This window comes from Furipterus horrens, unplaced genomic scaffold (genome assembly GCF_987537825.1).
Source record: "Furipterus horrens unplaced genomic scaffold, mFurHor1.1.pri manual_scaffold_6, whole genome shotgun sequence".
NCBI classification, from domain to species: Eukaryota; Metazoa; Chordata; class Mammalia; order Chiroptera; family Furipteridae; genus Furipterus; species Furipterus horrens.
The window spans coordinates 44549973-44562720 of NW_028327176.1; the positions used below are offsets into that span (position 1 = coordinate 44549973).

Below are 12748 nucleotides of genomic sequence, written 5' to 3' on the forward strand. Positions count from 1 at the left end.
TTTCTTATAAAGATTATTTTTATATTCCGTGAATGAAATTTCCACGGTAGTAAATTGTATGCAAAATGTTTTGTTTTGGGGGGGTGGCGGCAGGGGTGCAGTTTCCTGAAAGAGCATATTTTAACTTCTGATTTTTACAAGCGCCTGATAGCTGAGAATCCCTGGTCTGACCTGAGGTGTGGAGGATGAAGAAATGGTAATTGGTGAAATGAGGCTGCAAGAGGGGGAAAGTGCTGAGGACTACAAACAGGAGATGTGGCACATTAGAGAGCTTAGCCATGTTCCTGGAGCACAGTGTGTCAGGGGTAGAAGAGGAAGGAGTGAAAAGCAAAAGGGCTAAATCATTAAGGACCTTAAAAACTGTGTTTTCCATTTAGGGTTAGATTCAGCTGCATTTAGTGGTTAAACTCAAAATAGCAATAAATCTAAACAGAAACAGTCCAGAGCTAGTATGGCAGGTTGGTGGCCATCAGGAACCTGGGCTTCTCTATCTTGCACTCTGTCATCCCGGCATATCTTCATGATGACCATCAGTCATCATGTCTCCAGTCCAAATAGCAGGAATAAGGAAAAAGGGTACATCCCTGCTTTTTCACAGAAACTTCCTGGAACTCTTTTCAGCTCACGTCCAGTTAATCACATTGATCAGAACTGTGGCCCAAATAGCTACAGGGATTCTGGGAAATGCAGTCTTTTATTTGGAATGATGCTGTGCCTAGCTGAAAATTGGGGTACTAAAGTAGAAGGGGAAAAATGATGTTGGCGTACGCAGCTGATAACTACCATGTCGTGTTAATGTCTTATTATTTTTTGTGAATGGTGTAATAAGGGGAGAAACATGTTCAAACTTTCTTTATTAAAAGATTGCCCACCTGCAAGGAGGAGGGTAAGGAGGCCGTTAGAGACCACGACCGTGACGCAGGGGAGAGGTGAGCAGGGTGCTGATTGAAAGTGAGATTGACAGGACGTGATATTCGATCAGATGAGAGCTGGCTCCTGGCTCAGCAGCTGCGATGTGTTGGTGCCATAGGAGGGGAGTGATTGAAGCCATGGGATTTGAGCAGATTGCCAGGGACAAGGAGGTCAACTTAAAATGGGCTTGGAAAGGATCAGATAGAAAGAGGAGGAAAATAGAATGTGGTATTTAAGAAGTAAAGGGGAAATAGAGCATTTTAGATTTAGGGAGTAGTCAGTTGTGTTAAATGCAGCTGAGGATGAAAGCAAGAGAAGTATTAATGTTATTGATGTGATTTAGCAATTCTCAGGATGTTGACAACCTTATGAAGAGTAATTCATTGAATGATGGAGAAAACTAGATTGCAGTGGATGAAGGAGGGTAGGGAAGGTAAAGAAGCAGAGGTGAATGTAGCAACTTTTTAAAGAAGTTTTACTTCTAAGAAGATGGAGACAAAAAAGGATGTGGGTGTTGGAAGGAATGAGTGAATGTATGCGTCGCTGTTTTCTTTGGTTTTTAGACAGCAAATACTTGAATATGTTCATGCTGATGGGAAGGAATGGAGAGGCTGAAGGTGAGATTGGGTGATTGAAAAATGGAGTTCTTGAGGTGTGCACTGATAGGAAGATTGCCTTAGGGTGCGAGACAGCCCCTCCTGTAACCAGAAGGAGGGGAAGAAGCAGAGATGGAAACGCAGGAAGGTCCTGAGGATCTGGTGGCCGAAAGTTGAGGGCATTCTGTATATTACGGCTTTTGTTAGCTATATGAAATAAGAGTTTAGTTAGCTTGGTGGCTAAGAGGGTAAACTTGTTGGTGGATCATGTGATAATGTACAAGATTTGTCAGCTTTCCCATAATGGAAAAAAAAAGGTCTCTGGTCTAGGTATGACTTTTCTGCTCTTAAATTAATCTGTAAGAGCTTCCAAATGACCCTTATTTTGGTTATTACCTTTAGAAGTGTGAAATGAGACAATATGCGAAGGTGCCTAGCACAGAACTTGGCACACAGATGCTGCTGTAAGGGTCGATGAATAAGACACTATGTATATATGGAGTGTCTTTCCAAACTTGTTTTTCTGTTTGCACAGATCATTTTTTCCAGCAAACTTGCTTTTGCTGAAAAAAATTTTTTTTCAGATTTTAATAATCATACCCTTGTGAACCGTAACAGGGCAGGTACTGTTAGTTTGTTTGGGGTATTTGGCACTGTCTCCAGGAATAGCACAAATATGCTACCAAGAACTGGGTTATACTGTTGCTAATGGGAACAGTGTGTCTATGACTGTGTGATGAATTCAGCTTTTCTTCTAACTGGAAACTAAGTTGTGAACAGACTTGGCAAGATTCAAATCATGGTAGGCAGCTTTTAAAAGATCTTTAAAAAAAAACAGCTTCTGCAGAAAAACTAGATTGACGCCCTAGAGGGCAGAATGTTGTTTAAATCACATTCTTTAGTAGCTTGCCAACTACTTTCTTTTGTTAATTCCCCAGAGCAAGTTGGATATTTGACCAGTTCTTTTATCCCGTGAAAAGAGAACGAGAGTGGCCTAGCCTCGCTTGCACATTTGCAGGGAGCCTCGTGGGGGTTGCCCTACCTTACCTCTAGAGGTTGCCCTACTGTATATTCAGTTGTACTAGAGCTTTTCTTTGAACACTGAATCCTATTCGTGTCTGGAAGAAAGAGAAACAGGGTGATTAGGATTGAAAGCACAAAGACTGCACTAGTAATTGACGAATGTGATTCCATCAAGAGTAAGTAATGTCAAACTCGTGTCCGGCAGTGCATGGTACTCCTGGTCGTCTCTGAACACCACCCATCTTTGTCTGAGTGGATGTCTTTGTGCATTCTCCTGAGGGAGCTGAGAAGGGAAAAGCCGAGAGCAGCTCAAAAAACATCTGTCACTAGGTGTGTCCAGTGTAAATTCAGCTGTTGCCACGCAACTTTCTAACACAGATCCCCTTGGCTGGTGGAACTAAACTGAGCTCCATGGGGTTCCTGGTGCAGGCCAGGACAGCATGACCGACAGAACTTCTTTTGGCATATGGGGCAATTTACGTGATGGAAAGTTGTGCTTACCACCTAATTTAACCTGTAATAAGCTTTAGACAAAAAGTGGCCCAGCTTGCCGTAACAATTGGTACCTTTCTTTGCCTGTGTGTATTGGGGGAGGATGGGTAGAAGTCACCAAACATAAGTGAAAGATCTCCAGTGGAGGCTTCTCACAGCAACTAACCTGATATATCTCTTCCCGCTTCATACCTTGTTACCCACACACTTTGTGACTCTTCTTCCCTTCCCTTCTGTAGTTCTCAGAGTCCTGTTGTTAACAGTCACGTTTTCAGGGGGGGGCCTAAATTTAATTAGCTGCTTTAAAATTTAGCTATAGCAAGACAAGTAGGTATTATTGAAAGTACCACATAAAGAACCATGGTTCCTAGACATTTGTAGAAGTAGCGCAACTCCTTGCTCACTTAACTTGGGGTCCAAGATTCTAACTGTGGCACTTCATGGAGAATTCTGGGCATGTCACTGAATGGTAAACAAGTCTTTCTACTTGGGAGTGGCCTTGGCCTGTGCCCAGAAGTCTTTTATAACTTGATTTTGGAGCTTAATATTATGCTTAGATTAGCTTAGTGTATTTCACACCAAATAATTTGAAAATAATTCAGGATTAAATTGAAAATTTAAACTCAAGTTCTTAAGATACATGTCTTGGGGAGATTTTAATTAAAGCTAAAAATATACTTAATACCCCTTTTGGCTGAAGGCCAGATGGCCTAATGTTAAAATCATTAGGAGGCTGAGACCTTATATTCCCATCCTAGAATAAGTTTTTGGGATACAAGAAAAAAATTTGTTTAGCCTCCATTGACTCAGTCATAAGGAATTGTCTTATTAAAGCATTCTAATAAAATGTATGTTTTTGAAGTTTATTGTGAATACACATGATTTTGGAGGATTTTTTTTCCTCGTGAAATTTTAAGGCACAGGGTAGTTTTTTTTTTCTTTTTTTTAAGATTTCATTTATTTTTAGAGAGAGGGGAAGGGAGGGAGAAAGAGAGAAAGAGAGAAACATCAGTAGGTTGCCTCTCATATGCACCCTCTCTGGGAACAAAATTGCAACCCAGGCATGTGCCCTGATTGGGAATAGATCTGGCAGTCTTTTGCTTTGTGGAAGTGTCCAGCCAACTGAACCACACCGGTCAGGGCAACATTTGCTTTTTAATTCATCTTCATAGGAAGTGAAAAATTCCTATTAGTACTTTTTCTTGAAGACTTATGATCTAAATGTAATTAAATAGCTGAAAATGGTTGGTTCACTTTGTTTAGTGCTATGAATATTAGTATACCAACGGTCCTTTAAAGGTTAGAATTAAGGCATCCAGTTTACATTGCTCTGCTTGATACTGTTATTTAAATTTATATAAACATTGTGGGGTAAAAAAGGAAATTATATTCTCCCTAAAGATATCTTAACATACTCAGTTTTTATGTTTACTTTCAGTTTGTTCCCCAGTTTAAATTTAACTGAAATATTTGCAAATGTTGTGTACAAAACTAAATGTTTTTAAAATAATTAACATAGTGTCTTTACTCATGTAATAAGTATTTTCATTACACTAACTTGTAGAATATAAATTTTACATGCACATTTTCTATTTGAAGCAGAATATTCAAATATTGCCCATTAATCCCAACAATATTCCTGATTTGAATAGCTGATGTAGTTTTAATGATAAAATATGAAGTACACCTATATCATCACAGGTTCAGAGACTCCTGAAATGGCGTTTGAGTGTAGGAGTTGGCATTTGGTCTTCCTTGGGCTTAGGCTAACACTGAATACAGATTATTTGTTGAAATTCTGAGACCAAAGTTGACCATCAATGTATCCTTAGTAAAAGCTATGCATTACAGTGCACTACTATGCATTGTTATATAATTGGAATGTTGACCAGTGAAGATAAGAATCAGGTTTTAGCTCATCCTTTTATGTGTTTGAATGTTTTGTGATGTCCGTATTATTGAAGTGAAAAAGATTATATTGAACAAAAAAATATTCTGGCAGAGTTTTATTAAAATGAAGTAAAATATAATTCTGATTCTTTTGTTGATTTTTTTAAAATTGACTATTTAGAACCACACATGCCACTAAACACATGGTGTTGATTTACATTTATTTTAAATAAAATTAAAACATGAGTTCCTCAGTTGCATTAGCCACATTTCAAGGGCTCAATAGCCACATGTAGCCAACACCAATTATAAGACATTCCCATACTTGCAGAAAGTTCTGTTGGACAGCACTATGTCTAGAGTGACAGTGAAAAAGGTACCATTCTGTTTGTCTTTTCACTCTATACTCAAATACAATGAAATCTCTTTTTACATTGTTTACATTTTTGTAAGGTTTTTGCCTTGAAGTGACAGGTTGTACATCCCTCAGAGATAGTAGTAAATTCAGAACACAGGTGTTGAACTGTGTCTGAGACCCAAGTGCTGCCATTCCACACTGTTTTCACATCTATCTGAAGAACAGCATTTTCTTAGATTTATACTTTTAGAACTGTGGTTATACTTATAGTATTCTTTTCACCCTTCTAGTTTTTTAATTCTTTTAATTTAAATTAAGGGTGTGTTATTATGTTTAGTAAAGTCAAACAAAGGGAATCAGTTTTATGATTGCTAAACTAAGACCTAAGAACTTGTATTCTATTTAATATCTGCAGATGGATTAAATAAGTTTTATAAGATCAATTTGTCAAAGGATGTCGTTAGCATATATCTGTATTTCAGTCCTTTATACCAATCCCTCCTTCTCCCTGGTATGTTGCATACACACAAGTAAACGTTATTAAACATGGACCTTTCTTCTGGAAAAACCTGCATTCTTTTGGGACATCCTCAAACATATAAACCACTTTTGAAAAAAGGATGTGAAATGAATCTTGAAGACATTATGCTGATAGAAATAAGTCACAAAAAGACAAATGCTATGTGATTCTCCTTGTATGAGGTACGTAGAGCAGTGAAACTTATAGAGGGAAAATGTAGAAAGGTGATTGCCAGGAGGTGGGTGGAAGAGGGAGGGAATGGGGACTTATTTTTTAATGAATATCCTTCCAGTTTTACAAGATGAAAAAAAAGAGTTCTGAACATGGTACAATAATGTGAATATGCTTAAAATGGTTAAGATAGCAACTTTTATGCTATGCGTATTTACTACAATTTAAAAAAAAAGAATGTTACAAAACTGGTTCTCCCAACTTTGAGAGCGCCTTGGCTATTCTTGGCCTTTTGCATTGTTATACGCAGCTTAAATTGGCTTTCCACACACACCAAATTCTTGAGATTTTGTTTAGAATTGCATTGATGAGTGAGTAGAATTGACATCTTTACATTAGTAGGTCTTCTAATTTAGAAACATGATAAAACATCTCTGAATTTCTTTCATTTTTTTCTCAAAAATACTTTCTAGTGTTCCATGTAGAACTCTTGCATATGTTTTGTTAGATTTATTCCTAAATATTTGCTATTTTTGGTGATATTATAAAAGATGCATTTTTAATCAATTTTATTTTCTAAATTGTTATTCGCAGGAACAATATTTTTTAAATCACCTTTAAACTTTCTCAAGCATACACCTTAGAAGTGTGAAGTATATTCACACAGCTGCAAACCTATCTCCAGAACTCTTTGATCTTGCAAAACCGACACTCTGTATCCGTTAAACAAGAACTTACCATTTCTCCCTACTCCCAACCGCTGGTAACCACCTTTCTGCTGTCTGTATGAATCTGACTACTCTACGTGCCTTATACAAATACAGTCATACAAGTATTTGTCTTTTGTGACTGGCTTATTTCACTTAACATAATGTCTTCAAGGTTCATCCATGTTGCAGCATGTGCCAGAATTTCCTTCCTTTTTAAGGCTGAATAATGTTCCATTTTTTTGTATATACCACATTTTGTTTTATCCACGCATCTGCTGATGGACATTAAGTTGCTTCCACTTTTCGGCTGTTGTGAATGTGAGTGTACAAACATCTCCTTGAGACTCTGCTTTCTACTAGTTGGGGTATAAACTCAGATGTGGAGTTCCTGAATCATATAATAATTCTATTTTTAATTTTTTAAGGAACCACCACTTTTTTCCTTAACAACTTCACCATTTATACATTCCCACCAACAGTGCACAATGTTTCCAAAAGCAGTTAAAAAAAAAAAATTGACTATGTATGCTCAGTGCTGCTATACTAACATTATTCTAATAATTTACTTGTAGGGTCTTTGGATTTTCTGTATATAAAATCATCTGTAACTAATGACATTTTTGTTTCTTTGAATGGATATATAAATTGAATACTATATGGCAATGAAAAGTAAATGTACTATAGCTACCATGAGAATTATGTGAATTATTTAATGTGAAATATTCTTAAATATAACATTGAATTAAGAAGTAAGTCACAAGAGGTATTTATATGATTCAATTTATTTGAAAATTTAGAGACAGCCCTGGCTGGTGTGGCTCAGTGAATTGAATGCCAGCCTGTGAACCAAAGGGTTGCTGATTCGAGTCACAGGGCATGTGCCTGCGTTGCGGGCTAGGTCCCCTATTGGGGTGTATGAGAGGCAACCACACATTGATGTTTCTCTCTCTCTTTCTCCCTCCCTTCCCCTAAAAATAAATAAGTAAAATCTTTAAAATAAATAATTTAGAGCCAAAATGCAATAACAATGTTGTTATGGATACATACATAGGTGGTAGAATTATAGAGAGTAAAAGTCAAGGTTGTGGTACCCACTAGGGGTAGAAGAGGAAGGTGAGTAGGGACAGACACAGAGAGGCTTCTAAGTTATGGCAGAATTCTTTTTTTCTTTAGGTTATTCTTTCAAGTGTATGTATATTTCATAAACTTATGTATGTAAGATGTTTCACAATAACTTTTTTTGGTGAAATTGGAAAACAGGCTTGTCTCACATACAGAAAAAAATTTTGATTTTTCTATGTATTGTTTTTCTAAAATATATTCAGAGAAGAATTAAATAGGTCAGATATTTCTGAACTAACAATTTTACCTCAAATGAATGCATGAACTAGGGGATTTCAGTTAAATTGATTTTCACATCCTTGTGATACCTCTGTAAGTAACAAGGAACAGAAAGCTCTCCTCTATAAGACTCTCCACAAACTCTTTACTGGGAAGTCAAAAGAAACTGCTAAATGGAAAATCTGTGGCTTTTAAAAGATAAGTGGACAATAATTGACTAGGTCCCATTTGCTAACTCTTTTGTGTAAATATGATGCATCCAAGAAATTCTCCTGACCTGAGAATGGACTACGTGAAGCTGTCGTTTCAGTGGCGTCACTTTTCCTGGCCAGTTGATTTCAACAGCTGGGTAGAAAGGAGTATAAGCTACCATGTTATGTGAGGGTTACACCTGTCATGTACTCTCACTTTTCTTGTAGTGTGACACTTGAATTGGACTTTGTCTCCCACCTGGTATTTACCCATTTCTTTGAAATGCTGAACGAATGATGTTCATTCATGGCATTGGAAGTCAAAATAAAAATAAAACATCCTTTAAGGAAAGTCAGTCAACTGGGCCACAAGGCACTTTGTGTATGTTAAAGCATCCAAGTTGTTGTCAACCATATGTCCTCCTCACCTGGACCAAGTGCTGCCAGGGAAGCAACCAGTGTGGTTGGTCTGTGTTTCTTCTTGCTTTTCCTTGGTGGTTAGCACCCCGGTATTTAGGTAGTATGCACTGGAAGGCCATGGTGCCCATGGACCTTTCCCCTCTTCTGGTCTTTTTCTTTCACCAGCCCTGGAGAAGAAGGCTTCATGTTCCTCATTATTTACACCAACCAAGAAAGTATATTCATCTGCACTTGGCAGTTGATATAGTGTCTTGCAGGGTAGAGGAAATAAGAGTCACAGACTGGTTTTTGTGAGAAGAGCTGTTAACAGTAGGAGTTGTGTTAACTAATACGACATGCATGTTTGACCAAGTGTAAAGGGATTTTTGCCTCCACAGTTTAATCACTGGTGTGTGAGCCCATCAACTCCTTTCCCAACCACAGACTTCATCCATGACATACGTATACACCTATGTACAGGTACCAGAACAAATAAAAGCAGCTCAGTGTTCACTGAGCACTTACTTTGTGGGGTTTCCTTAGTCCCTCAAGTCTATCCTGTGCCGTGATGCAACTGAAGAGTACATTTGATGACCTATTCCATTGAAGAAAGACAACAAAAATGTCCCTTAAATGGATAGAAAATATATTGTGATTTTTTAAAACTTTCATTAATTTATTTTTTAACAAGGTTACTTTATTTTATTTTATTTTAATTTTATTTATCTGTTTTTAGAGAGAGGGGAAAGGAGAAAGAGAGGGAGAGAAACATCAATTTGTGGTTGCCTCTCACGCGCCCCCAACTGGGGACCTGGCGTGCAACCTAGTTATGTGCCCTGACTGGGAATCGAACCAGTGACACTTGGTTCGCAGGCCGACGCTATTTGTGATCTTTTTAAAGGCTTTCATTCTTGCTATACAATATTTAGACTTGCTTGTGCCTCTGCTTGGTATAAAAGAATTTGGGGTTCCACTATGTCATTGTCCTCAGATGAGGGAAAAGTTGAAGATTAAGGCACTGTGCTCACAGAGCTAGAAGAGGGTGTAGGCAGGAGATGGGGTTGGGACTCTCTCAAGCCCCAGATCTTGCCCCCTCTCTCCCTACCACCACATTTGTTGGAACAGTGAGAAAACTTAATTTTCCAGTAAAATCTTTTATACAGTGATGTCCCAAATTTAAATGCTTTAAGGAAGGAATTCTCTCCTTGTACATACCTAGAAATATGACAAAAACTTGATGCCATCTTTCTCTGAAGGACAAATTTAGGACTGAGTGGAGGAGAATGGCAAGGAATATTTTGGTTTGTTTTTCCCTCCTTTGGAAAACACACACACACACACACACACACACACACACACACAGTAGATCCATATGCACCAGAGCTATTTATAGACTAGATGAGTTTGGTGTATCCCATTTGTTATTTAATGCAAATTGGTAATTCTGAGGTTTTGGAAGTAGTCTGAGAGGACTGTGTTCTCACCAGCCAGCCAAATATTTGTAGACTGTAACTTTTCCCCCTTGTACTCCATTGTAAACCACTGAACAACTTCTGCATGCAAAAGAAATTGACAATAAGTACTTGATTTTGAACCAGAAGGGCCTGTGACATTATAGGAAATGCAGCTGAAACTTCGCACAAGAAGGCAGACTCTGTAAGGGAGGCTGGAAATAACCCTATGATTGGTATGGTTTAACCTTCCATAAAGCTGATTGAATTACTTCTGTAATTCATTTTTTATTTAATCTTTATTGTATTTTTTCCATTACCATTTAGTCCCCTTATACATCCCTCCCCCAGCAATCACCACACTGTTTTCCATGTTCATGAGTCCTTTTCCCTTTTTGCTCAATTCCTCCTCCCCCTAGCTCCCCCCCCGCCCTGCTTGCTGTCATCTGATCTCCATCTATGAGTCTGTTTTGCTTATTAGTTTAGTTTGTTCATTAAATTTCACATGAGTGAAATCATATGGTATTTGTCTTTCTTTGACTGTCTTGTTTTACTTAGCATAATATTCTCTAGGCCCTCCTTATTTTGCTTAGCATAATGTTCTCCAAGTCCATCCATACTGTTGCAAAGGGTAAAATTTTCTTTTTTATGACTGACTAGTACTCCATTGTGTATAATTCTTCTTGTTTTTTTGTTTTTTTTTTTGACGTTTTAGATTCAACCCTATGAAAAGATAAAGGCCAGGGGATTACCTGATAATGTATCTTCTGTGCTGAACAAGTTGGTGGTGGTAAAACTCAATGGCGGTTTGGGAACCAGCATGGGCTGCAAAGGCCCAAAAAGTCTGATTGGCGTGAGGAATGAGAATACATTTTTGGACCTGACCGTTCAGCAAATTGAAGTGAGTAACATTTAGCCTTTGTTATGAGCTGCTAAAATTGTTTTTAGTTCCCAGGGTATTTATAAGCGTTTACCTTATAAAATAACAGATGTGGATTGGAGCTAGTCAGGGAGCTTGCTATCTTTAGTCTGTTTTAGTATAGAAAAAGATTCGGTGTTCCTAAGGGCATATCCTTGGGGTGATATAAAAGCTTTTGATTTTTAAATAGCATTTGTGATGGCTGAACTCTCTGGATCTGTTTGGATTCTCCTTTGATCTCCCCTCCTCTCTGCCCCCTTCTTTCTAGTGGCAGCCTTCATCACAGCTGGGATGCTACAGTTTTATTACCCCCCTTTGTGGGGCTTGGGAGAATTTCACGTATCTGGTTGAATGCCATGGATGCTAAGAACTGTTCTTGGCTTCTCTCTTATGATGAAGTCATTAATCATAGACCATAAGCTCTTCAGAGGTCGTGGCCTATCTTTTTCATCTCTTTATCTCTAGTTTCTAATACGGTGCTGGCAACCACAATAATAACACCTAAGAGTAGCAGTGGCTCACATTTACCCAGTATGTACTGTACACCACATATTATCCTGAGCTCTTTACATGATTGACTCATTTTTTCCTCCCAAAAACTCTGTGAGATAAGTACGGTTACCATCCCCATTTCAGAGTTCAGGAAACCAAGGCACAAAGAAGTTGATTTACTTGCCCAAGGTTCCCTAGTAAGTGCAGAACATTCCTCCCACTCTGTGTTGCCTTAGCTCTTTCCAGAGACTGAAATGATTTCAGTTGAGTTGTGATTCCCAACTCTTGACATAATCCTGAGAATAGGGAGCCATGAATTTGTAACAATTTTACTTTCATTCCCACAATGCTCTGGACACATACTAAATGCTTAAGTCAGCACTTGATGAAGCTGTAGGGCACAGAGGCAAGACACACAGCTCGAGTCAGACTGTGGTTGGGAGGAAGGTGTCCCTGCTCTGCTGCTGACCTGCCACCTCTCTGGGCCTCAGTTAGCCATTCACAAAATGTAGACAGTAGTTTCTCTCAGAATTGTGATATATAGTAGTCCCTCTCTATATCGCAGTTCACTTATTGTGGCCTCACTGTATTGCAGGATTTTAAAAAATATTTAATTATTTATCGCGGACTTTTCACTATATTGCGGGATTTTGCGGTACTGTATACGTATGTTGTTGAAGTTACATGGGTTTAAGAGTGTAGAATAAATGTAAGGTTCCTACTTTGCGGGGGGGAGGTCTGGAACGTAATACCTGCAGTGAAGGATAATTGTAATGAGCAAGTGCATGGTGACTTGCTTAGCAAAATGGCTTATGCTAAGTAGTTATTTCAAAACTATATATATATTTGGCTACATACAATGTTTTAGACATTTTGTGATTTAACAGTTAAGAGTTAATTTTATACCTTTATGCAAAAGAAAAGTCTGGATAATCTTATTGTCATTTTTTTCCCTAGCATTTGAACAAAACGTACAATACAGATGTTCCTCTTGTTCTGATGAACTCTTTTAACACAGATGAAGATACAAAAAAAATATTGCAGAAGTACAGTCATTGTCATGTGAAAATCTACACTTTTAATCAAAGCAGGTACAAGGAGTAAAAAAAATTAACTCCAGCGTGGTACTCCTGGGAAAGGACTTGTTTCAACATGATAGCCTCAAGACGTACATGTGCCCAAGACTCATGTTTACAAGTGTTTGATGCCTTTGGAGCAGTTGTTCTCAACCTTCCTAATGCTGCAGCCCTTTAATACAGTTTCTCATGTTGTGGGGACCCCCA

General features: G+C 38.1%; 1 protein-coding gene across 1 annotated transcript in view; it reads left to right on the forward strand.

The window, feature by feature from the left end:
* The window catches only part of UGP2 (UDP-glucose pyrophosphorylase 2), a 56905-nt gene that overhangs the window by 36509 nt on the left and 7648 nt on the right, over window positions 1–12748 (forward strand). Inside the window, exons 4-5 of the mRNA XM_090281385.1 lie at window positions 10770–10955; window positions 12423–12556. Of these exons, the coding sequence (XP_090137511.1) occupies window positions 10770–10955; window positions 12423–12556 (320 nt within the window). The remainder of the gene's footprint in view (window positions 1–10769; window positions 10956–12422; window positions 12557–12748) is intronic.